Genomic DNA, 23,353 nt, shown 5'->3' with positions numbered 1-23,353 from the left:
CTGCTGCGTGACTGCATTTAAACACGCCTCTTGGACATTCACACTCGGTTGATTTTATTTCATGTTCTTCATCCAAATAAATCTGCAAGATGTCAAGATTAATGGCATTTAGTTCGGCAAATAGAAACGGTTTTTTCGGCAAGATGCTACTAGTAAAAGATCGATGATGCAAAGAATAACAACTCACCGTCACTTTATAAACCTTTTGTTTCATGCTTGCGTGTACTTCTCCTCGTAAAACACCCTGCTGGTAAGTAAATGCTTCAATGTGATCTGACTTAAAGTGGTTTTCCCCCTTTTTTATAGATTTCTTTTCTTCTGAGAAGAAAGAAAAAAGCGAAGCGATGGATAATGTCGCCATTTTGAATCGAATGGGCGCTTGTTTGGAACTGAGATTTTTAGCACCATGGAAACGTGACGTCACCGCTTAAGGACTCTATTGTAACATGATTTGTGTCAGTAACAGTATTACCTAAATCAGGGCTGTCACCTAGCAGTGCCCGGTGGCCCCTGGCACCTTACTTTGTTCTTGGGCGACCCAGGAATCTTAGTTTTTTCATAAAAAGCATATGTTGGGCACCCTGGATTTCACAGCTTCTGAGCACTGGGCTCTCTTCAATTTTTCTTAGAGCACAGCCTCGCTTAAATACTCTTCTTCATACATTTCCTAAGGTGCTGACAAGGAGAATTTGTTTAACGATCAAAAGCTCCTTAGCTGATAGGATTTTAAAAATCTGATCCAAGGAATGAAAAGTTCAACAAATTATTTTATGATGACTAAACTCACCTGATGGCAAAGTTCAATAGTAGGCAGCAACACGAGAGCATATGGTGGCTTAGATACTGCTTCCTTGTCCACAAGTAGTTTATTGATAATAGGAAGAAGGTAACCTGCAGTAACAACCACAACAACACCATGAGTTTACACACTAAAGAAATTCAGCTGCTTCAATCAGGACATGTAGATATTTTTCACAAAAGATTCTGTGATTTTGCTGCGTGTCTTTTCAGTAATAAATCACAGATGACACCAAAATGTGTTAAGAACAAAGAAGTGTCACAGAAGGCATAACTGAGCTTGTCACTTAGTTCTTACCATATATTGACATCTTAGGTGAGTCAAAGTGATTTTAAAAGTACACAACATTACTCAAAACTGAAATATAAAATTGTATAAAAACAGTATTTTGTGGAAAACACTCACTTGTCTCCCATTTTAATAATTTACCCACTTACACAGAGTTTTTCCACTTCCTGTTTCTGCATTAATGATTGTGTTTCTTCCATCTAAAACTGGTCTCAGGGCCTTTAGGAAATTATGAAAATAAAATCTGATGTAAATGCCATAGCAACACAAATGTTTTCATGAAAAATCTTCTTTGTCTAGGTACCTAAAAAGTCATAGTACAGGTGTTGTTCACTTTTACCAACAAGGATTACAATAAACACTAAAACAAAAATCTCGAACCTTATTGGTTATCTATGCATCAAGTTTTCGACTGGACATTGAAATAGGACAGTTACAAGTGGATACTCCTCCTGATCACCCCACGGTTTGTACACTTTTTCAGGCCAAAGATTCGAGGACTTTTCAAGGACTTTCCAGGACCCTACTTAGAAATTTCAAGGACTTTTTGTAATGACAATTTTACCTCAAAACCAAGAAAAATGTTTCTGTTAACATCTATGTTTTGGGTTTACCGATGGTGCAAAACAAAAGCAGATATTTTTCCATGTTGTTCAATAAAAAATCAAGGACTTTCAAGGACCCAAAACGAAATTCAAGTACTTTCAAGGCCTTGAAATCAGCCTCCTGAAATTCAAGGGTTTTCAAGACTCGTACGAACCCTGTCACCTGCCAATCCTGGGTTCAAACCATACTTTTACGAGGCCCCGTATCAGGGAGGGGGGTGGAAGGTTTGAGTACCCTGTATCCTATCAACTTTGACCCAAATATCCCATATCTTATTAATTCTTGTGGTTTGTGTCCCTATACTTCCAGTTCAATATCCCGGAATCTCTATATAGATATCCCATTTCCTGTCTTTTTTTTTTCCTCAAGAACCCCATATCCCAACAGTTTTTTACCCAAATATCCCATATCCTAACAACCCTTAATAGAGACTTATCTAACAAGTGTTGATGGGATTGTTTCAAAATTTTCTATCACACACATGCATTCCCAAGGGAGCAAAAACATTCTGCAAAGCCACCAAAGTCTGAGCCCTCCCCATACTTTTTGGTGCCAAGAATGACACACTAGACACTTTTAACCCTTTAAGTTACAGCATTGATTAACATGTAACTTCTCCCTTTAAAATCCACACATTAATCAGGCTTCAGGTAATGAGAATACTGAAACTTATCAAGTGGAAGTTGATGTCCTGATCTAACATCAGAAACTAACCGAGTGGTTAGGGTGCTGGACTTGTAATGCGGTGTCCCGCGTTCAAGTCTTCCACCCTGCCACTCACTGGATTTGTTCTCAGTTGCCCCTGGTTCAACTCCTCGGCTGCGCTCTGTAAATAGCCCACTGATTTGCCTCCTGCCAGTGGCGAATTTTAAGCACTTAGTTAGTTTACATTGTGGCTGAATAGCCCCTAAGAGGGAGCTTCAATTTATGTATTTTTATACTTTTTTTTTAACTTACAAGGAAATTTGTAGCAGCGAGAGAGGAGAATTTACAATTACCATAAAAACATGCAGATAAGCTGCACCTTATCTGCTGGAACATTTGAAAAAGGTGTCATGACTGTCAATGCCAATTTCCATTTTTTGCATCTGATCTAATACCTCGTTACTAAGCTTTGAATGTTCTGCTCACATTCTTGCTGTATACATAATGCAAATATCTATGGAAAAATTGTGTTGAATGATGAAATTTGTCGACAAATACCAGAAAAAGATCAATCATACGTCAAAGTTTGCAGGAACGATGTTCATTATAATAAAGTGCCAACATTGTGGGTAAGACTTTGAAGTATTTTCCGTTGCAAATTATGTTTGTGAGTTTATGTTCAATGAAGAGTGGATGAAGAAGACTTCTCAAGACTCGACTTTAGACTTCTTTTGATTTCTTTATTTTCCAAAATTTGAGCTACTAAATTCAGCATGCGGCTTATCTGCGGGTTTTTATGGTAGATCTCGGAAATGAAAGGGTTAATATACAGTATTATTATAGAGCTGTGTCTCACAAGGACTGGGAACTACCGATTTCATGAATTTGATTGACTAAAATCAATATTGAAAGCGTTCTAGATTTTCCCATCTAGACTGGCATCTAGACCGGTCTAGAAAAAAAAGGTACAAAGAATATAAAAAATTGGCATACATGACACAGCCATATAATAAACATCTTATTGACCGAGCTAGGTCGGTCTGTACGGGAGAATCTTGACCGAGGTCGCCGGTACAGACCTCACTGCGTTCGGTCTGTACTGGCGACCTCGGTCAAGATTCTCCTATACAGACCTCCCGGTTAATAAGAACTAAGTATTTCCAAAGTACTGGAATAATACCTCACCTTTTCCTGAATTTCTGTCGGATTTTTAATACGTAAGTTTCTCATCCTATTGACTAAGTCCTTTTCCAATCCAAATGAGTTGAAAAGCCGCGTTTTCGTGCTCTCAAAATAAACATATTTCCTTAGAAAGTACCTTGTTCGAAAACGCACGAGGGCGGCTGCCATCTTGCCAAGCAACCACGCAGATATCCTTATTCAGCTTGGTAGCCCCTCGATGAGTCTGATGTCCTGTATCTGTCAAAACAGCATACTTTGCAGAAACGCTTCCGTAACCATGAAATAATTCCTCATCGTTTCTCATAAGATTACGATGTTTTCGTTTCTGTTTGCCTTAAAATGAAGGGATCGTGCTCTTGTTTTCACTAATTATGGCGTGGAACACGAGATCGAAGTGGACCCGCTCTAAACTGGAGCCCCCTCGTCTTCCAACTCGCTTGACCGAGTTCCAAGGTAATACACGCGTAGCGAAATATGAATTAAATTTTGCAGGGACAAGTAGTTCCCCATTTGTTTGTGGTTCAATACGGCAAAGCAGCGTGGATCCTGCTTTCGAGATTTATCTGAGTAGTTCTAACTGATAAGACCCTTCGAATTTTTGACGGTTCGCATGCAGTAACTAGTTGAATTATTGCGACTGCGTTTTCACTTTGTGTCGGGCGAAACTGAACTAAGGTCAACAAACCGTATGCGATTGTACAATGATATGAGCAGATACTCCCTTCGTCTAAGTGCAGGGTTTATTTCTTTTAAGTCTAAGGCCATGATCTCATAAGGATAAGATTTAACCTTACGGTACACTTTGTATCAAATCACAGAATGCAACAAAGATATTCAAAAGGATTTTTACATATTTATTTATCAATTTATGTATGTATAAATAACGGTATGATTTTGCTACAATGAGCTTTCGGGATCTAGTATAGATATGCCTTCGTAATTTCAGGATTAATTTGTGATCGCTGTGTTATCAAATTACTAATTTCTTGCACGTGACAAAGGTGTGTTTGTGGGCGTGATCGTGGGTATGATCATCATATGATCATGAAATTACTATAGAATGATTATAGGGTGATCCACAAGTTCATGGACAACTTTCAGCAGTAATCTTCCCTTGACTTTTAAGTATATCGTTTGGTGGTCAACAGTGAAAGTTAATTTGAGAATCGTAGGATAGTGATACCCCCTTTTAACCTTTAACCTCTAAGAGAGACTAACATCTAATTTCTCCTTACAATATATTGCCTCTGAATTAGGACTCCCCCTCCCCTCCCCCAAATTTTGTGACCCTTTTCCCACATGCAGAAGTTCCACTGTAATTATCACTGTCTTTTTTACAGATGCTGATCTTTCAGATACATATGTACCCATTAAAGATGCATCCACCAGTGTTCAAGCTTTGGAAGGCAGAGTGCCAAACTATCTGTTGTTAGTTTCTCTACTGGAACATCTCTGTTCTTTGTATGAGACTGATCCAGAGAAAAGCAAGAAGATCTTTAATGGTGAGATTTGAAAACCTTGTCACATTTTTTGAAATATTAAACTCGAAATGCACAAGTCCAATAATTTTAAAGAACTGTAATGGTCACCAAGAGGATCTGCTGTGATGTTGCTTATGGGCAGATTTTGAGCTTTTATGTTTGATGATCTCTGTCATAGGTGTACAAGTAGATGTTCAAACTAATTAATCTTAATATATATCTTTCTGAAATATGTCAGAAACGAGTAATGGTAAAATTTCATTAAGTTCTTCTTGGGCGATAGATGGTACAGATTGAACCTTTGAGTGTTCTCTATACTTAATGTAATTAAAGTGGAATTTAATTGACAGGAACTTTCTTTGTTGCAGTTATCTGTCAGCAGCTTGTGAAGATGAAGGTATGCACTTGTTTTTAATTCCTGGGTGGCACAAGCAGGGACAGAAAGAGGACATTGTCCAGTATACTGTTCTGTGAGATGTAAAATGCTACAAGAATTTTTTTTCAGGTTTATTTTCACCACTACTTACTGCGAGGATCATAACTGCAAGGATCCCTTTCACATACCTTTCTTAATATGTGTAGATATATGATTTTCTACAAGAAAGTTGTCAAGCTATTGTTCTATTGATATGGTGCAGAGAAGTTAGGCGCTAGTCATTCCTCGGAGTCAAGGGTGACAAGGGTTAAAAATGCAACTGATTTATGTTTTTTCCAGGTGATGCCACCTTTTTCATTTATTGAAGAATTCAGTGTTATCAGAGCAAAATACAAAACAGTTTTTAGTGATCTCATGCAAGCTGCTGCAAAGACTACTGGAACTGATGTAAGAAAGCATGTTTGCACCACAGCATTTCAGACTATGAATTGAGATTGGGATGCATTTATACTGTTGGGATCTGTAAGCTCACAATAAATATATCTAGAGTTTTCCATTTACACATGCAGTCCATTACACATCCATTTACACATGCAGTGCAGTGTCAATGCACACACTCTTCCATTTTTCCCCTTTTTTATGATAAACAATCTCTTGCTAAGTGGCAGTGAGAGAAAACAAAACCCAATTTCAAAAAGTTACACATTCAAGTACTTCAAAGTTTTCTTGTCATCCAGAATGTCTAGGAATGATCCCATTATTAAGCTAAATGAACAGATGAAACAGCTCTGAACTTGTTAATCTACCACACTGCAAAATCTTGAGAAAACATGATGATGTCACACTCCTAACCTTATGCTCTGATTGGTTTGTGTCAGCCAATTATTACTGTACACACCATTTGAGAATTTTTTTACCTGTACAATTAATGTACCTGGGCTAATACAATGCAACCACATCCTTTGCCTCACAACTTCATTATGCTCTCACATTGGGTCAGAATAAGGATAAAAATCTACAAGAACCCACTGTGAAAGTATGCAAAACATTTTTTAAAAAAATTAATGTTTGGTATGTTACTGAAATTTCAGCTTCTTAGTATTCCATCTGGATTGAGGAAACCAGCCCTAAGCACATATAACAGATGTATCTGTAGGTAAGAAATTGGGTTGTACTTATTCACTTGTTTTCCTTTTAGCAGAAATAAACCATTTTTTGTCTCGTTTGGATAAATGTTTCTAATTATTTGGATTCACTCCTCGGAGTTATTAATTTAATTTTATTTTGATTTCACTCTTGTCTTTTTAGGAGCCTATCTGCTCCCCAAAAAATGAAGGATCTTTTGCAAAATGGAACTTCACGTTATAAGGAGGAGTTTGTAGAGATCATAAGACTTGGTAAAGGAGGCTTTGGAAGTGTTTTCAAGGTTTGTGGCTTAAGCATAGCTTTGGGAATTGCAGGAGTTTATTTTGTCATCAAACTTCTTGCTCATCTATTAGGATAAAACTCAAGACTGAAGTCATTTTGGTTTTTTCCCTTTTAAGGTGAAAAACAAACTTGATGGTAGAGAGTATGCCGTGAAAAAGGTTCCACTTAAAGAAACAAATCCTGATCTTTGTTTGAAGGTACACCCAGAACACCACAACAGTAATTCTACCTCTGCTAGCCATAAGATTTTTTATGTAATTTAAACACAGGTGAAGTGGAAGATGTGGGGGCCTGATGTTAAGTACACTGGACTGTGGGTTGAGAGGTCCTGGTTCACAACCTGGCCAGGTTGTATTCTTGGGCAAAACACTTTACTTTACTGTGCCTAGCTCTCTCCACTCGGGAGGAGAAATGGGCACCAGCAAATTATTAGGAATACTTCATTAAATGCGAGGGGATAACCTGATGGAGCAGCTTCCCACGGGGGGGGGGGGGGGGGGTAAAAGTACTACTACAGGTATTTGCTTCATGCTGTGGAAACCAGCTGGGTGTATTACTTGGCCTGAGTACAGACTTGAACACAGTGAGACAATAACAGTCCATTAAAGAATTGGTGTTTAAACTAGCAAGAACTTTCGAGCTATTTAAAGAATTATTTTTTTCTGTCAGGCCTTGCAGATTACAACTATTACCACAGACTGGATGCAGTGATACTCACATGCCTTTGCTTCCTGTATGTAGGTTTTGCGAGAGGTCAAAGTTCTGGCAAACCTCAGTCACAGTAATGTTGTAGGATATCATGCGGCATGGCTAGAGTATGTGACAACAGATACAGTCAGCACTGCTATGCCCAGTAAGGAAAAATCTTTGTAAACCATAGGCAAAAAATGAAAACCACACTTTGCAAGGAATAAAATCCAGTCAAAGAACTGGTGTAGGTTAAGAGAATTTAAACAGTTCACACAAGTCTAGTGGGGATTAAAGGATTTGCACAGAGTCGAAAAAGTGTTGAATTTGTGCATGAAAAACTTCTGTGCATGAAAAACTTCTGCCTTGGAATAACATAATTTGTGTTCTCTTTGCTTTTATAAGAGGTTGTAGATGGTGACTAATTGAAATAAGTTTCTCATCAGGAGTAGCTACCGTTCCCACAAGTCTTCAGGAATTAAGTGACCTTTCTTCTTTAAATGGAATTCACAGGTAAGTACTCTTCTTTGGCAAACTTGAACTTGCCCTAGGCTTGCAACAAATGTTCAAGATCTCTCTTCATCTGGAACTTGCGTTTTGAGAGGCTGACATCTTTCTTCATTCTCAGTGCAAAACTCTTTAAACCTCATTTCTGGTGGTTTCATGTTGAACTAATTCAGGTTTAAAATGAAAATTTTAAGGTTCAAGTAGTCCAACTTTTATTTACTTTGTGTTACATTATTATGCATGCTGTTGTCGGTTTGTAAAGAGTTAATGAGATGTTTGTCAACTTATAAGGTCTTCAAAAAATCATTCGCCATACTGCTCACTAGACATTTCCTAATATGCTAACCACAGGGGGCCCAGACAAGCGACGAGTCTGGTTGTCTTTAACCCCTAAAAGTGACTAGCATCTTATTTCTCCTACGACATCACCCCTGAATTACACATTTGAAAAACAAATTAAAGAAGCTCATGATTGTTCAAACAGTTTCTCTTGGTTAGCACCACAGGGGGCCCAGACAAGCGACGAGTCTGGTTGTTTGTTCGAAATATAAAGGAATGTATGGGAGAATATTGAAGAGTCTTATTATCGTAAACTTATATCATGAAATGTCTAAGTTAAAGCTCAAAATAAATGTAAACCTACCTCACTTGCTGTGTATTGTCGTTTCCGTGGCTCTAAATGGCGAATTTGAGCGATTTGGTGGGTTTTGCGTCGACTGTTACTATACGTTATACGTTATAGTATAACTATTCTATACTATACTATACTAACTATACTATACGTTATAGTAACAGTCGACGCAAAACCCACCAAATCGAAATGACAATACACAGCAAGTGAGGCAGGTTTACATTTATTTTGAGCTTTAATTCAGACATTTCATGATATAAGTTTACGATAATAAGACTCTTCACTATTCTCCTGAACATTCCCTTTCGAACAAACAACCAGACTCGTCGCTTGTCTGGGCCCCCTGTGGCGCTAACCAAGAGAAACTGTTTGAACAATCAGGAGCTTCTTTAATTTGTTTTTCAAATGTGTAATTTAGGGGTGATGTCGTAGGAGAAATAAGATGCCAGTCACTTTTAGGGGTTAAAGAGTCAGACACATCTCTCGTTTCAGGATCATGGAAGTTAGTCAAGACAGCCAAAATAGTATAGTCTTTGAAAGTTCGTCTCAAGATCCCTCTAACAGTGGCATTGTGTTCATGGCTGATAATAATTCAGTGGGGACTGGGAACCAGGCGGAAGGAAAGCTGCGTGGTACCCATGGTATGATGCTTACCTGTCGTTTTTTACCCGAGGACGTTTCATACTAAGTCGATTCGTACCCAGCTAGGACCATTCGTATCCAGTCTGTGAGCCTTTTCGTACTCACACTTATAATTAAGAAATCGACTGTGGTTTAGCGTGGTCTGTACTCTTATCGACAACGTTATTCATCATCACAGTGTCAAAATGTTGTGGACTAACGAGGCGCAGCCGACGACCGTAAACTAGCCAATCAGATTGCGACATTACTGTCAATTGTGGTAAAAAGTTTTCCATGAAAGTATGTTGTTGCAGGCAACAATCGACATCTGTTTACACTCGCGCGTGAGGTATCTACTGGATTTTGATCGTCACCGAATATTTTAAGGGGTACGAATCGACCAGCTTAGTGGGTAGGAACCAACACAAACTGGTTACGAATCGTGTGAATTTGGATACGAATCAACCGAGTACGAAACGACTGGATACCAGTATGGTACCTGAGTCACTATGGCTGTTTTACGCAGGTAGTAGTGTTAGTAGTGAGATAGATTTGGAATGGTGGTCAATTTTGATATCAGAAGTGCTACCATCTTCCTTTATCTATTTATACACACAACGCCTTTGGAATTTCTAATGCTCTCTTCCCAATGTTGCGTTTTTTGGGGGCAGTCTAGTTTTTTTTCTCTACCGTTATTGACGTGCGGGGATGTGGAAATGCTTCAAAAATTGTGAAGAGAATTATAGTTTGTGTTTGGGTCATCGAAAACTCTCACTCTGCGTGCAATGAAGTTTCTTTCCGTTGATCAATCTCAAAAGCTTAAGACCGGGAAGTCTGGTCTTTCTTTGCTGAAATATCGTTAAATTAAAGACGGGGAGACTGAGCGTCGCAGAGTGAAAGATGTACTGCGTGTTCACTTTTAACTATCATTTTCAATGCACAGCCGAAGGTCGCTTGGGCAAGATCCATTCAACCAACCTCAGGAGCACCAATAGTACTCGTAACAGCAGGGCCCCTTATCATGCATCACGTCGCAGCATACGCCGATCAGCGTCCAGTTCAAGCTTAGGCTCCATGGCGGGTAAAGATGGCGACCGTATTGATGACGAACAAAGCAGCGAGCTGAGTAGCGATCAAGGCAGTGCATTAACAGAGAGCATACTGAAAAGTACAGCCGTTAACAAGGTGAAAATGTTTGTTGAGACTATAAGAGCATTGTTCAATTAAGTATCGAAAGTAATCCCCGAATGCTTTAGTGTTGCTTAACTTCGCTCTGTGATTGGTTTAGAAAGCTCGTGCTACCATCTCAACCAATCAGATGCAAAAGTAAAACCAATTCCAGTTTGGACACTCGCGTTTTGCCGCGCTTCAAACTGGTTGCTTGTTTTTACTTTAAGTTCTCATTAGTTAATGAAGATGTCATCCTAATTTCTAATTGGTAGTTGTGATTACCTAGGTCTTGTCTTTTTTTCGTCTTGTCTTTTTTTCGTCACTGTTGAAAGCTGCTCTAATGCGCTTATAATCTAAATCTACGCATGAAAACCTAATCTAATATTACAGTGTAACATGGAAACAGTGGCATGATACATTGGCAAGTTTCAATTTTTTTTAGATTGTCCTTTATCTGCCAAACAGGTCTACCATGTCCCTTCTCTTTTCATAACTCAACATGAAGAAAAGTTTAAAGATATTGTTCCTTTCCTGTTAATGTTCAACTGCTGTAAAACAGAACATCGCAAAAATTTGTAATTTTCAGTTGAAATTTCACTCGTTTTCATCCGCGAAAAACACAAAAAGTGGAAGCAAGAGTGATGGCAAGCGCTATAAAGGAATAACAAACTGCACGTTTTAGTTTGTTATTTTGGTTGGTGGCTTTCGTTTGTTTTTTCAATATGGTTCTTCATTGTGTCCTCAGCGTCTAGGAATGGTGCTGTTTATTCAGATGCAGCTCTGCACTACGACACTGCGAGACTGGCTGGTGAAACGTAACGAAGACATCTCTCACGCCACTGGTAAGTACCAAGGGAAAGAATTCTTATCGACTGCAATTTCCCTGATTTCTTCACGGTGGTATTTCACTGTATGTGTTACTTCTTCTTTTTTTATCAGACGGCCAAGTCGACAAATCAGCTGTTGTGGAAATTTTTCGTCAAGTTGTGGAGGGTGTGAGCTACATCCATTCTCAAGCACTTCTCCATCGAGATTTGAAGGTAACGTCATGTGCAAGTGCTGTGGCTGTCACGAGATGTGTAACGAGTGTGCGTTTACCCATTCCCTTTCTGCTTCATCTTTCTCTCTCCCTCTCTTTTCCCCAACGATCCAACGATGAAGTATGAAGCAAGGATCTGTAGCTTTTATTTGTCACACAATCTTCCTTACAAGATATAAAATGCGTGACAACAATTACAATTTAGTCACAAATCACAGAACATTATTCAAGAGATAAAAAATGATAATTATTCATAGAAAAATATTTCTCTGGGAAAAAAAATCCGCACATGAACTGTCCATACCTAGAAAGATACTGGTAGCACTTCCGAGTAGGTGCTTTGTACATGCGAATTTTAGTCGTACGTAAGAGTAATTTCATCACCACATTCTCTTCCAGCCAAGAAATATCTTTCTCCAAGGACTCAGACATCCAAAGGAGGAACGACATAGTTTCCAGGTCAAAATCGGGGACTTTGGTTTGGCCCGGAAGGAAGTGGTCGTGAGTCCTGGAGCTAGTAGTCCGCTGGCCAGTTTAATTGAGCCACCCACCCCGTTGTTCCCTTTAGGTATAGAAGTACTGTATTACTAGCCGTGTGTTTACTGTGTTGTTGTTGTAATTTTCAAAGTTACCAGGTAACATTCATTTGATTAAATCAAACAGGATATTCTGGTAAAGATGCTCCCACGGCTGGTGTTGGCACATGCACTTATGCTTCGCCCGAGCAACTAAGGAACAACATATACGATAACAAGGTGAATGTAAATGATTTACAACAAAGTACTATTCGAACGAGTTTCGTAAGTACTAAAACGGAGTGAAGACAACGGTGACTCAAAAGAAAGGAAAATATCACAAGGAAACAATCAGGAGTCAGACTTGGTTTTACTTTTTCATCGGATTGGTCGAGAAGATAGTCCTCTTATTTAGGTGGGGTCCGTCACGGAGGGAAAAAAAGAAAAGAAAAAACGAAAACAAAAAATATGTTAGTGCGCTGTGGTTCGCCGAAAAAAGGGACTGCTTGCGGTCTAGTTGAGTCGTCGGTGCATGTTGTGTAAACCATTAACAGAGCAAACTGAAGCAGTCTGTGATTGCTGAAATTGCTACACTCTACTGATTGGTCTACACGTGTCGGCGCGTGTTGAGCTGTTTACCAGTTAGTTTGGTTAGTTTCAAAACGTTTTACGACACCGGCCTACATTTTACCCTGATGGTTCTCGTTTACAACTATATTCTTCGCTTTTCGTCGATGTTTATCCGTAGACTCTAGCTCGGTATTCGTCACGCCCAGGTTGTTACAATCGTTACAAATTATGACAACCAGGATGTTTCCTATTACTTGCAGAAAAGAAGTAATTTGTTCACCTGGAAACTGAAATGTATACCAAATGATATTTTGAAGTTCTTTGAAATGCACATATAAATAATCGCTATTTTTACCAAAGCTAGTCCATGAGGCATTTGTTTCTTTTGATCGCAACTAAATTGTAACATGATGTTTTAGCTTTTTTTTTTTTTTTTTTCTCATTTGACTCAGGCGGATATTTACAGTTTGGGAATCATCCTGTTCGAGCTGTATTGTCATTTTGGTACCGAGATGGAAAGAGTAAAGAGCATTAAAGAACTCAGGCAGGGAAGGTTGCCAGAGGACTTTTGCAAGAAATGGCCAGAAGAGGTAAGAGTAACATAGTTTTAACCATCGATAGTGTATAGGTGCGCTTAGAACCCAAACGGCTATCTATTCCCTCAATTATATCGTGTTTGAGCGCTTTTCGATCGCCTCTTGTAAAGCCAGAGCCAAAGTCACCATAACAACTAATTTAAAAGACAAAGAAAAATATCGTCAGGAGCCAACATGTCCGACTTGACTTTGGTTCAGTATGGGATTCCTCAGGGTAAACGATCTACCTAATGCTATCCCACCTGGAAACGTACTCATGTATACAGATGACACTACAATATATTGTATAGGGAAAAACTTTGATGAGGTATGTCTTAAACTGATCAAAGTCTTTGATGAATTAAGACTTTGGAGCCTTAGGTCTAAGTTGAACATTCGCCCCATTAAAACTGAAGCCTTGATTCTTACTAAACAGGGTTTTATCGGTCCCGCACCCCCAATATTGTTCGGAGACAAATGTGTCAACGTTGTGGATCATACTTCTTGTTTGGGACTGATTATTGATAACTGTTTGTCTTGGTCAAAGTACATTTGACATATAAAGAAACACTTCTCACAAAAAGTTGATGCCTTAAAACGTATGCGGAAATTACCCCCTAAAGTATTAGAGAAAATTTATTTCAAATCCATTATACCAGCAGTAACATATGGTATAGTTGTGTGAGGGAATTGTAGTTCTGCTATGCTCAACTCCTTGAATCCTATACATGAAAGAGCAGCTAGGCTAATTCATGAACAAGATGATCTTCAAAGTCTTAATTGGCTTCCCATGTCATATTTCTACAATAGGCGTTTACTGCTGTTCATGTTCGACGTCATCAAAGATAATGTTCCTGACAACCTTGCATCTTTATTTACTCTAAAGTCCGGCAGTAGATCTTCACGAATGGGAAGCCAATTTGTTATTCCACGTGCAAAATAGGAAATTGGCAAACAATCTATTCAATACAGAGGACCAATAATTTGGACATTTCTTAATAGATTATTCAATATAAATGAGACAATAAGTAAAGACAATTTCAAGCGAATTTTACGTAGATTTTCCAAGGACATCAATTTCTCGTTTAGAGCTCCCATGCTAGTTAACAACATAAGGACTATGTATATTTTTAACTTGATTTTATCCTCTACATTTTATATAATCTTAACTTATTTTTCTTTTCTCTTGACTATCTTTTATTACCAATATTGTTATAATATATGTGCATATGGACTTTTTATAATCTTTGGACGCAGGTTCACATCAGCCCTTGGCTGCCATATTATGTAACATAACCTGCTTTATCAAATAAACGAATATATATAAATAGAAATCACAGTAAAAACAGGTTAACTGTTTGAAGCGCCAAGGACAAGTTAAAAGAAACTGACTTGCCATGTTTCGTTGCAGTCTAAGCTGATATTGGAGATGATAGCTGAAAACTCCAGCAACCGGCCTACCGCAGAGTCTCTTCTTGAGCTTGGTTTCTTAAAAGCAGAGCACACAGTAAGGGTTGGATTTCTTTTCCGTTTGTCTCACTCTATGTTTAATTGTGGTGCATATTAGTTTTTGTTTTCTTGTTTAGTTCGTTTAAGTTTTGAGTTTTCTTAAAAGGTAGTTTTCTACCTTGAAATACTATCATAATCATTGGTAGCAAATAAAAGCTAGTAAGTATTTACATAAAGAGGAGCCAGCCTTCCTGTAGAGGAATGAAGGCCAAAAATGTTTTTTCTTCCGATATTAAAAATTCGTTCCACTGCTTCTTGGAGTGAGCTTACCTGATAAAATATGTGTGCTTATTAGTTTTGTTGTTAGTATTGCAACGCCTGTTAAATTTGTGACGTATCGACCTTCTTATCTCCTTGGAAGTACATGTATACGAAGGGCAAATGAATGAACGGGATACGTTTTTAGTAGTTTAAGACGATTTGGTTTTATCAACTGAGTTGTTAATGTAAATTGGCCGCTGTTAAGAGTTTCGTAAGGTGGAATTTCGAGCGTGCGTTATCTCTTCACCAGAGTTATCTCTTCACTCATGCTAAGTAAACCTGTCTTCTCTTCTCCACAGCGAAGCTTATTCTTTTTCTGGGGGGGGGGGGGGGCACGTTAGGGTCAAGAAAGCCAGGGTGGGGAGGGAAGATAGGAAAAACATCAATCCAAGCTGTCCTTCATTTTTCGAAGAATAAGGTAGGTCCCTCCGCACTTTTGTTCAGGACAGCACTTGACGTTTATATGTCAAAAGCTTACATACTTGATGGGTCTTTTACAGCAACTAAGTGATCGCCTGAGCGAAAAGGTCAAAGAACAAGCATCTGAAATGATCGAACTGCGAAAAATGCTGTTACAGAAAGACGAAGAGCTGGATGCCAGGACAGATGAAGTTAGCGAACTGAGGCGGCAGCTTGAAGAGAAAGACAAGCTTATAGAACAGATGCTCGCTAATAAACAGCTCTGTACCACATGCAGCCGAAAGCTTGTCAATCAAGTGGAGGAGATGGATACACGATGACCTTTTACTACACAGGGTAGAGGAGATGGCGCGAAATAACTTGGTTTCATTACTCCCAGTTGAAGACCAACAGGGAAAGCGAACGCATAAGTGACTTTTCAGGTCTTCTCCATAGTGCTTGTTCCAAAATTGTCAGTGTAAGTGCTGTCTCACCTGGAAAGTATTCTAATGACGAACAGCATTGTTAGGCTTTTCAAATTCTATTTAATTTAGAAACACATCTTCTCATGCAAATTCACAGGTAAGATAATTTAGTGAAAATTTTCAATGTGGGTGGTAGAAGTTATTTTTGTACACAATATGAGAACTCAGGTAATTTTAGAGTCAAACTTTGAATTGTAGAGAGACGAAATTATGTGTTGTGTTAATGCAGGTGTTTTCAGTGTACCTTACCGTATTTATTCGATTACACGCCCGCCCTGTGGGTAATAATTGAATAATAACCTCGAATGAGCCCCCATCCTCAAGGTCCTGGGCGCTTAATCGAATAAACACGGTAATTAGTACCTGTAGGATTTGAAGTATTGATTAGAGATGAGCAATTTTTTTGTAAGGTGGCTCAAAGCGGTGTTGTTAATTTTAGTTAATTGTTGAACAATTCTTTTATACTAGCATCCACCCCTTTTGTTTTTTCACTCCATAAAATTGGTATAAATAGATGCCCAACTATTCCTCGACGAGTCGTGATCATTTTTGAAACGATTAAGGTTGCCATAGCAACACTACAGTCCTTTGGTAGAAAGATGAATATTGAAATAGTGTAAAGTAAAAGTAAAGTCTGTTTACGAGCCAGTGGCCCATCAGGCCGGCGCTTAACTCTGGTTTCTGTAGCCTGAAGCGACTAGGAGTATTTCTACTCCCCCCTGGATGGGATGCTGGTCCATCGCAGGGTTACCCCCCCAGCATTAAATTTGCCGGTACCCATTGAAACACTTGGGTGAAGAGAGGCACTGTGAGAGTAAAGTGTCTTGCCTTAGAACACAACACAATTTCCCGGCCAGGGCTCGAACCCGGACCACTCGATCCAACCATTAGGCCACCGCGCCTCCACAGTGAATTAGTGATTGCCGGCTAATTAAAGATGTTTTTGAAGGGCTGTTGTTATGGCATCCCAGTATGCCTTAAAAATGATTCAAATGTATCAAAGGATAATTTGAATCGTCCTTGACATTGTCTTTAATAGAACACACGGAGAAGTGAAACGATAATGAATCATACAAGAAATGGTGTTTAAGAATAACGAAACCACTTGGGGCCACCTGAATATGAATTGGTCGCGTTAAAGAACTAAATAGTCCATACGTTAAAAGAAATGTCAGCTCTAGTTTATCACTGAGTAGAAACGCAAGATGAATGTGGTTACTATGCTTTGGCTTTTTAAAATTTTAATTTATTTTACGATTTGTATATAACGGCTGTAACGCAACAGTTTTTGGTTTGGATCAAACAATAAAACTGTTGGTAAATAATACGTCGTTAGAAAGTTCATTTGACCAACGTTTTCACGATGTGCTATTATTGTTGCCAGGGTCACGTAAATAGAATTAACCAATCACATTCTAGGAAACGTACATTGATTCCAACCGAATCCAATTGTGCCATTCGTTGCTAAGAACTAGAGCGAGCAGCGATCACAAAGAATAAACGATAGAAATCATCGCTCGTTTTTTGAAGTCTATTTACCTCCGAAACAGCAGTAGCATTGTAATTAAGACCCAAAGTCCCAGTCCTCAAGCCCTCTGCCAGCTCAACAACGATAGTCACTTGTGAGATCGGGGAATCCACTCTGTTATATGTCCGCGCCAACGATCTTATCGCACCCTAGAAGGGGATTATATTTGTCTAAAACAAAAGAGCAGCTCAAGGTCTCGTGTCTCAAATCAGCACTCGGTTATTGGTGGAGCGAAGGAGCCATGGGTCATGAACTACCGCTTGCCTTTTCTCAGATAGTGTGTAAGACGCGGTCGTGAACGGTTCGCGCACTGCACTGCAGGTCGAGAGGCCTGGGTTCAAGACCTGGGTTGGTCATTGTGTTGTGTCTGAGCAAGACACTTTATTATCACAATGGCTCTCTCCACGCTGAAATATAGATGGTTTACAGTAGAACTGTCAGGGTAGCTTGACGAGAAGAGGTAACCTTGCGATAGACCGGCATCCCATCCAGGAGAAGTAAAAGTTGTCCCAGTCGCCCCAAGCTTCAGAAACCTGGATAAGCCTCAAGACGTTAGGCCACTTGGCTTGAATGAAGAATTCACCTTCACCTACCAGAATTTACTTTGACTTGAATTTACTTGGCTTGAATGAAGAATTCACCTTCACCTACCAGAATTTACTTTGACTTAAAGTGAAAATATTATTTTATTTGAGACCTCAGGCAAAAGCGATCATTGAATAATTTACTCGTAAAATGCAGTGAGGATCCAAAGGAAGGTAGGAAAGAGTCGAATCCAAATGTGTTTTAGTTTCTCGGTTAGATAATACTGAGTTAATAAAGTAAATCGTTTATGAAACTGCGTTTTCGCTCCATGCTAAAAGTTAAGAGTAATATGTATCTAACGCTGGATTTAAACACACACAAAACACGTAGAAACGAATGGTGCTAAAATTTTATTACATGCTTTAGTCCATTTTTCGTGCGGGTTGGATAAAAGGCGTGGAACTATTGTGCTTCTGTTGTACTAAATATCAAAACAGTGCAAAAGTTACACGAATTATTCGACTCCTCAGCCAACTGAAATCTTCTCAGATTTTCATGGAATACATGCCACTTACATGTCGTGCCAGCCGGAGATGAAATCTGTTGTTTTGAGTGATCGATGTATGCTTTTCACACTTTGCACACGAACATTGACTAACTAACCATGAATATTCTAAGCAACGAATTATGATTTGCATGCACACTTGTTTTTTTTGTTTTTTGTTTTTGTTTTATTTGTTTTTTTTTTAGTGTTTTTTCTGTTTTCACTTTTTCAACTTATTTCAAAAGTTATTACTTTTCGATGTCTGTTAGGTTAGTTTAATACTAGACCATCATCTATCCACCAGTGTTAGTTACTTGCCATTTTCGATGAGTATTGTAGTACGCGATAAGCACTAGAAGTCGCGGCTAAAATCTTCTCTGAAATTTCGCATGCTAAATGTTTATTCTATTTCGATCTAGAAGTAAGTTAGCAAAAACGACCACCTAGCTAGGTATTACATTGCTTTGTTCGCTGGTTGAGACACAAGCGAAGAATCTTCAGCATGTTGTTATAGCCAGGCATTAATTTACTCCATGATATGATTTGAGTAATTGTTTGTTTCTGTAGTATACGTTTTTGCTTTTAGCCATTTCTCGCTCCATTTTTGAGCAGGGACAAGCGTACTTTTTCGCCATAAGGTTCTTTGGGTTTATACTTTTCTATGGCGACTTTCACCATGGCTACACCTCTTCCACACGTCATTAAATATTTGCAGTCATACCACGTGTATGGACAGCGGCTTGTGGTTTGTTATCTTCGTCATGTTAGCAGCGTGCTCTTTCTGTTACCAAACACGATTTCTTGGATAAAGATCGCTAACACTGACACCCACAAAATACCAATACTGGACACCTTTTCCCAAGAAAGAATCATTCCTCCGACAGAAAAACCCACCTCCTTGATAAGCCCTTGTAAGTACATAACATACGACTTGAAATTAAATTTGTTTTTCTTTCTTGATTTGCTTTGAACATTTCCACCGTTCATTGAGTTCGTCGTGAAACCCGGATTCACGATGCAAGTCGCAGGCAGGCGTGACTCCGAAAAGGTGTCCTCCTCGCCTCCCGTCTCCATATCGATTAATCGCAATGGGTTTTTAACTCCTAAGAGATTTCGATTTTTAACGTTTTGCGACAAGTCATCGATTGTCAGAGAGGGTCTGGATTCGCTTACTTGAGATTCCCTCCTTTGGGCTGCAAGTGACATGCGTCTGTCCTGACGCAGAATAAGTCTCTTGCGTTTAAGCGTTTTCAGTAGATTTGTGCTGGCTATCAGAACACTACGTGAGCGGTTTACTCTCAGTTTCTTCATAGCCTCTTGGTATTCTTCCATATCTTCCTCCTCAGACCCGCTTTCGTCCGATTCGGGGTGCTCGCCCCAGGATCTCACGACAGACGCCACGTAGGCCTGGTAGTTCTCTGTAGCCCACGCTGCTAAGATCAGCGGTGCTATGCTCCAAATCGAGGGTACCAGTGCAAACCACAAATAGATGGCCCGGCGATTGAAGAAAAGAAAGTTGTAGCCGTTGATAACAAATGACAGAACGGTAGTCAGGACGAGATTACATAACATGAACTAAAAAGAAAACATAAAACAATACGAAAATAAATTAGATGTTTGATCCAAAACAACTGATTACCACAAGAGAAGAAATCAACGAACAGAGCTCTAGAATTTACCGCCATACTCGATATTTTGCTGAATTTATTCCACTTGCAGGAACACTCATAAGTATGGGGCCCCGCTGCACGCTCACTTCGCGCGTTGTGAGCTCCGCCATCGGATTTAATGCCTCATGCCGCCAATCTGTTGACTGCGGGCAATAACCGTTTCTCTGAATAAATAATCATTTGAAATCTCTATTTGTAAGAGATCGAAAATGTCAATCTGTTTAAAGTACGTTTTCTTACCAAACATGCATTTGATGATCTCCTGATGAACTGCGATCGATGTTCAAACAACTGAACTGCTTCACGGAAGGTCAGTCTGACATTCGGCTCACGAAACTCTCCCTCCACACCATCTAAAAACAGAAATAACTATTCTTAATTCCCTCCCTTCTTCAAGATAGAAACCATTTCCTCGCTCACGTTTTTTTTTATCCACGAATACTGTTAAAAGTAATAGAAATACCTGAATCTTAAACGGTGGAAAGCTTTTTTGATTCTTACCTCGGAATTCTTTCATGGAGGCTCCAGTGACATACATAGTAAAGAGGATGATAACAAGGAATAGTATGTAACCATAGAGCACGTGAAGTAAACTTAGCACTCTTACGATGTTGAGGAGGACTGATAACCAGGGCTTTCCAAGCTCAAGCTGTACGGCGTTATCAATGAAATAACACACGTATTGACCACATGCCGCCAATATGCTGGCTGTGGGCAATAACCACGGCAGTTTCTGTGGATTAGTAACCATTGAGTTAAAAACTGACGAAAGTAAATTTTCGTTAAAGAAGAAACGTCCACTCGATCTCGATTGTAATTTCATGAACCTGAAAAGCTGCTTATTTATCGTATCTGTGTTGAAATAATTATTTATAAAAAGATCCTGGACTAACTTTGACTGGATTATCTAACAAGGAAATTTTTAACCTTGAAGACCATTAGCCCAATTTTTGATCCGGAAATGAAATGCCGGATTATTGCAACGTTTATTTTGTTTTGCTATTCCTCTGTTATCTTTTTTTAACGTCAGAGAGGTTCCAATTTTTTTGAGTCTCCTTTAGCAAGCTAAACAGCAGAAGGGTACACTGCTTTCTAACTTGTTTCACTGTACTACTTTTGAGGGTTTCCAAAGCCTTAATCATACGGTTCCATTGCATAAGGAATTAGCGACTTTACTTTGTAGCTGTTAAGTCCAAATGAGTCCATTTATTTTCACTTGATTAATTTTCAACTGGTAATGAGAATCTTTTAACACCTTAAAGGTAATATTCGGCGCTATTAATACCAAGGAACATAAAGTAAAACATTGCTCAGCTATCAGGATCGCCATACAATTTCTTTGATCCTGCCAATACTTAACAAATCGGGGTGAATCACGAAGTGATGGTTGATTAGTAGACTATAAATAGATATTTTCAGGTTTAATCAATTCGCTTTACCTTTAAGAGGAATAAACAGGATTGAAATTTCATCTGATTCAAAACCGAAAAAAAGTTTAGTTTGATAAATCTTCTGCCATCCATACCTGAATTTCAATGCAACGTTGACATCTTTGAAAGAAAATTTTTCTTGCGATAAATTATTTTTTAGCAAAAGATAATTCCTCCACAAGACACGAGTTGAAAGTTAAAAAAAAAAATTTTCTGCGAACCGAGAGATGTTTTGAATGATGCATGGAAACAAACACGAAAACATTACTCAGAAATTGACTAGGATATTGTTATTGTTTTTGTTTTTCGGAAATGAAGTGAATGGTTTTTTAATTTCCGTAGAGGTGGGAATGGCAGTAATTAGAAATTTGAAAGCTATACAATCCAAGGAGAATAATCTGTGCATACTTTAGCAATAAAAAACCCATAACTATGCTTCTTTTTGTCATTTACCAATGCACGGATTGTACATGAAAAAAAAGCTTACTCAAATACCCTTTGAGCAGCGTAATAATCTGTATTCCTGACAAGTCGATAGGTTTCTATTTGAATAACAGATACAAGTGCTACCAGAGAGAACTGTTTATTAATGAAAAGTTATCAAAATCCGTTAGCATCTTACCAAAATGCATCGAAATATTTTTTCTTAAGAATTATTAAAAAATATTGAAGGAAAAAAAAATCAAATTAAAAGTGCACAACTGCTGTGCTCTTAGTATCGAGCAGTAGAAATGCAACTGATTTCTGAGAGGTATTTTTCATTGGGAAGAAATCTCCCCATTAAGACTGGTTGAAGATACTGAACACGTTGAAGAAAAGCTAACTTATATTTCACTGGCAAATAGAACGGTAAGTTTACCATGAAATATATACTAAAGTAAAAATTTCACATTTTGTTTAAAGAAGGAAGGGTTATATTTTCCATCCGTTTCTTTTAGAATTGTGAATAATAGATTCAACGTTAAAACAAGATTTAAAGAATAAAATCTAATTCCTACGTGGGTTTCAGTGGAAATTCCCGGTTGGAGTAGAGACGGGATAGCTATCAATGGCCGTTTTGAGGAAATCATACAAACTCGCTGATTGAAAATACAGCATAATTTTAAAAAGATTCATGCTGATATGTTTTTAATACAATACAAAACAGACTTAGAGTTAAAATTTGTCCTTGATTACATTTTCCTCTAGCCAAAAAATCGGTAGCTCAAACTGGATTCTTTAATAATAAAGATTTCTGATACTTATTAAGCAACTTATTCAGAAAAATCTCTTATTAATCTTTGTACCGGGTTTCAATATCTCACTTGTCACAATATCATTTCGTGCTTTGGAGAACTGCTTTGTTTTGCTAAAATACAGAGCGGGCAAATAGAGCCGATCTGGAGAGGCAGTTATTTGTTTTGAACATTGAGAAGGGTTATTCAAATACTGCAAGCTGCTTCAGACGTACAAAATCAAATTTGTGTAAATATCTGAATATTCTTTTTATTTCTTGAAGCTCATAAATTACGATGACGAATGCACGCTTCGCAAAAGCCGTTTGTTTGTAGATCATATTTAGATGGAACGATCTAATTTATATTTCTCTCTTTTTTACAATGCCGCTTTGCTATCGGGCCAAATCATTCAAGGTATTTCAATTGCAGATATAATGGAGTTTCAATTTACAATATTTTGAAATGTTTATTTTTCATTGCACCGACTTCAGAGACACATAACGTTAATATAAGCAATAGTGTTAGCATCTATTGTTGATAGAGTTTTTGCAACGATTAATATTCAGTTGAAGAAATTGAATCTTTCTCCTTGTTCCTGGGTTCACGCGCCGAAAGTTTTTGATATTCTTCGCCACAAAACTCAATAAAGATATTCTCAATTGAGA

General features: G+C 38.4%; 4 protein-coding genes across 10 annotated transcripts in view; 1 reads left to right on the top strand and 3 right to left on the bottom strand.

Annotated features, from left to right (window-relative positions):
* Positions 1-764, bottom strand: part of LOC148734370 (uncharacterized) — a 2,060-nt gene extending 1,296 nt beyond the window's left edge. Inside the window, exons 1-2 of the mRNA XM_088754406.1 lie at positions 188-764; positions 1-82 (exon numbers count right to left, since the gene is read on the bottom strand). The exon at positions 1-82 is cut by the window's left edge and continues 1,296 nt beyond it. Of these exons, the coding sequence (XP_088610532.1) occupies positions 1-82; positions 188-361 (256 nt within the window). The 5' untranslated portion in view covers positions 362-764. The remainder of the gene's footprint in view (positions 83-187) is intronic.
* LOC111319340 (uncharacterized) overlaps positions 1-3,714 on the bottom strand; it is a 10,319-nt gene extending 6,605 nt beyond the window's left edge. The window contains exons 1-3 of the mRNA XM_088754400.1: positions 3,524-3,714; positions 1,237-1,306; positions 788-891 (exon numbers count right to left, since the gene is read on the bottom strand). Of these exons, the coding sequence (XP_088610526.1) occupies positions 788-891; positions 1,237-1,306; positions 3,524-3,688 (339 nt within the window). The 5' untranslated portion in view covers positions 3,689-3,714. The remainder of the gene's footprint in view (positions 1-787; positions 892-1,236; positions 1,307-3,523) is intronic.
* A 22-nt stretch (positions 3,715-3,736) lies between these two features.
* Positions 3,737-17,289, top strand: LOC111326079 (eukaryotic translation initiation factor 2-alpha kinase 1). The gene is made up of 18 exons (XM_022930043.2): positions 3,737-3,973; positions 4,861-5,022; positions 5,370-5,398; positions 5,717-5,824; positions 6,469-6,533; positions 6,686-6,803; positions 6,922-7,002; positions 7,547-7,658; positions 7,939-8,005; positions 9,123-9,271; positions 10,195-10,436; positions 11,167-11,263; positions 11,361-11,461; positions 11,860-12,028; positions 12,124-12,215; positions 12,998-13,135; positions 14,532-14,627; positions 15,391-17,289. The coding sequence occupies exons 1-18, from the start codon at positions 3,892-3,894 to the stop codon at positions 15,628-15,630; spliced, it is 2,148 nt and encodes a 715-aa protein (XP_022785778.2). The 5' UTR covers positions 3,737-3,891; the 3' UTR covers positions 15,631-17,289.
* Positions 17,290-18,224: 935 nt separating this feature from the next.
* LOC111325747 (uncharacterized) overlaps positions 18,225-23,353 on the bottom strand; it is a 33,299-nt gene continuing 28,170 nt past the window's right edge. For all 7 annotated transcript variants that reach the window (XM_088754404.1, XM_022929737.2, XM_022929656.2 and 4 more), the window contains exons 3-5: positions 20,543-20,774; positions 20,282-20,394; positions 18,225-19,946 (exon numbers count right to left, since the gene is read on the bottom strand). In XM_088754404.1, coding sequence (XP_088610530.1) covers positions 19,131-19,946; positions 20,282-20,394; positions 20,543-20,774 — 1,161 coding nt within the window. In that variant the 3' untranslated portion in view covers positions 18,225-19,130. The remainder of the gene's footprint in view (positions 19,947-20,281; positions 20,395-20,542; positions 20,775-23,353) is intronic.

Source organism: Stylophora pistillata, chromosome 3 (genome assembly GCF_964205215.1).
Source record: "Stylophora pistillata chromosome 3, jaStyPist1.2, whole genome shotgun sequence".
Lineage (NCBI taxonomy): Eukaryota > Metazoa > Cnidaria > Anthozoa > Scleractinia > Pocilloporidae > Stylophora > Stylophora pistillata.
Note: the sequence above shows the minus strand (reverse complement) of the source record. Positions and strands in the feature narration are given on the sequence as shown.

What these genes read in the sequence shown, in the direction of transcription:
- LOC111326079 (XM_022930043.2), top strand. Translation starts at nt 3,892, where the DNA reads ATGGCGTGGAACACGAGATCGAAGTGGACCCGCTCTAAACTGGAGCCC. An exon ending in TCGCTTGACCGAGTTCCAAG is followed by an intron (nt 3,974 to 4,860) that starts GTAATACACGCG and finishes TCTTTTTTACAG; the next exon opens with ATGCTGATCTTTCAGATACA. An exon ending in ATCCTGATCTTTGTTTGAAG is followed by an intron (nt 7,003 to 7,546) that starts GTACACCCAGAA and finishes TCCTGTATGTAG; the next exon opens with GTTTTGCGAGAGGTCAAAGT.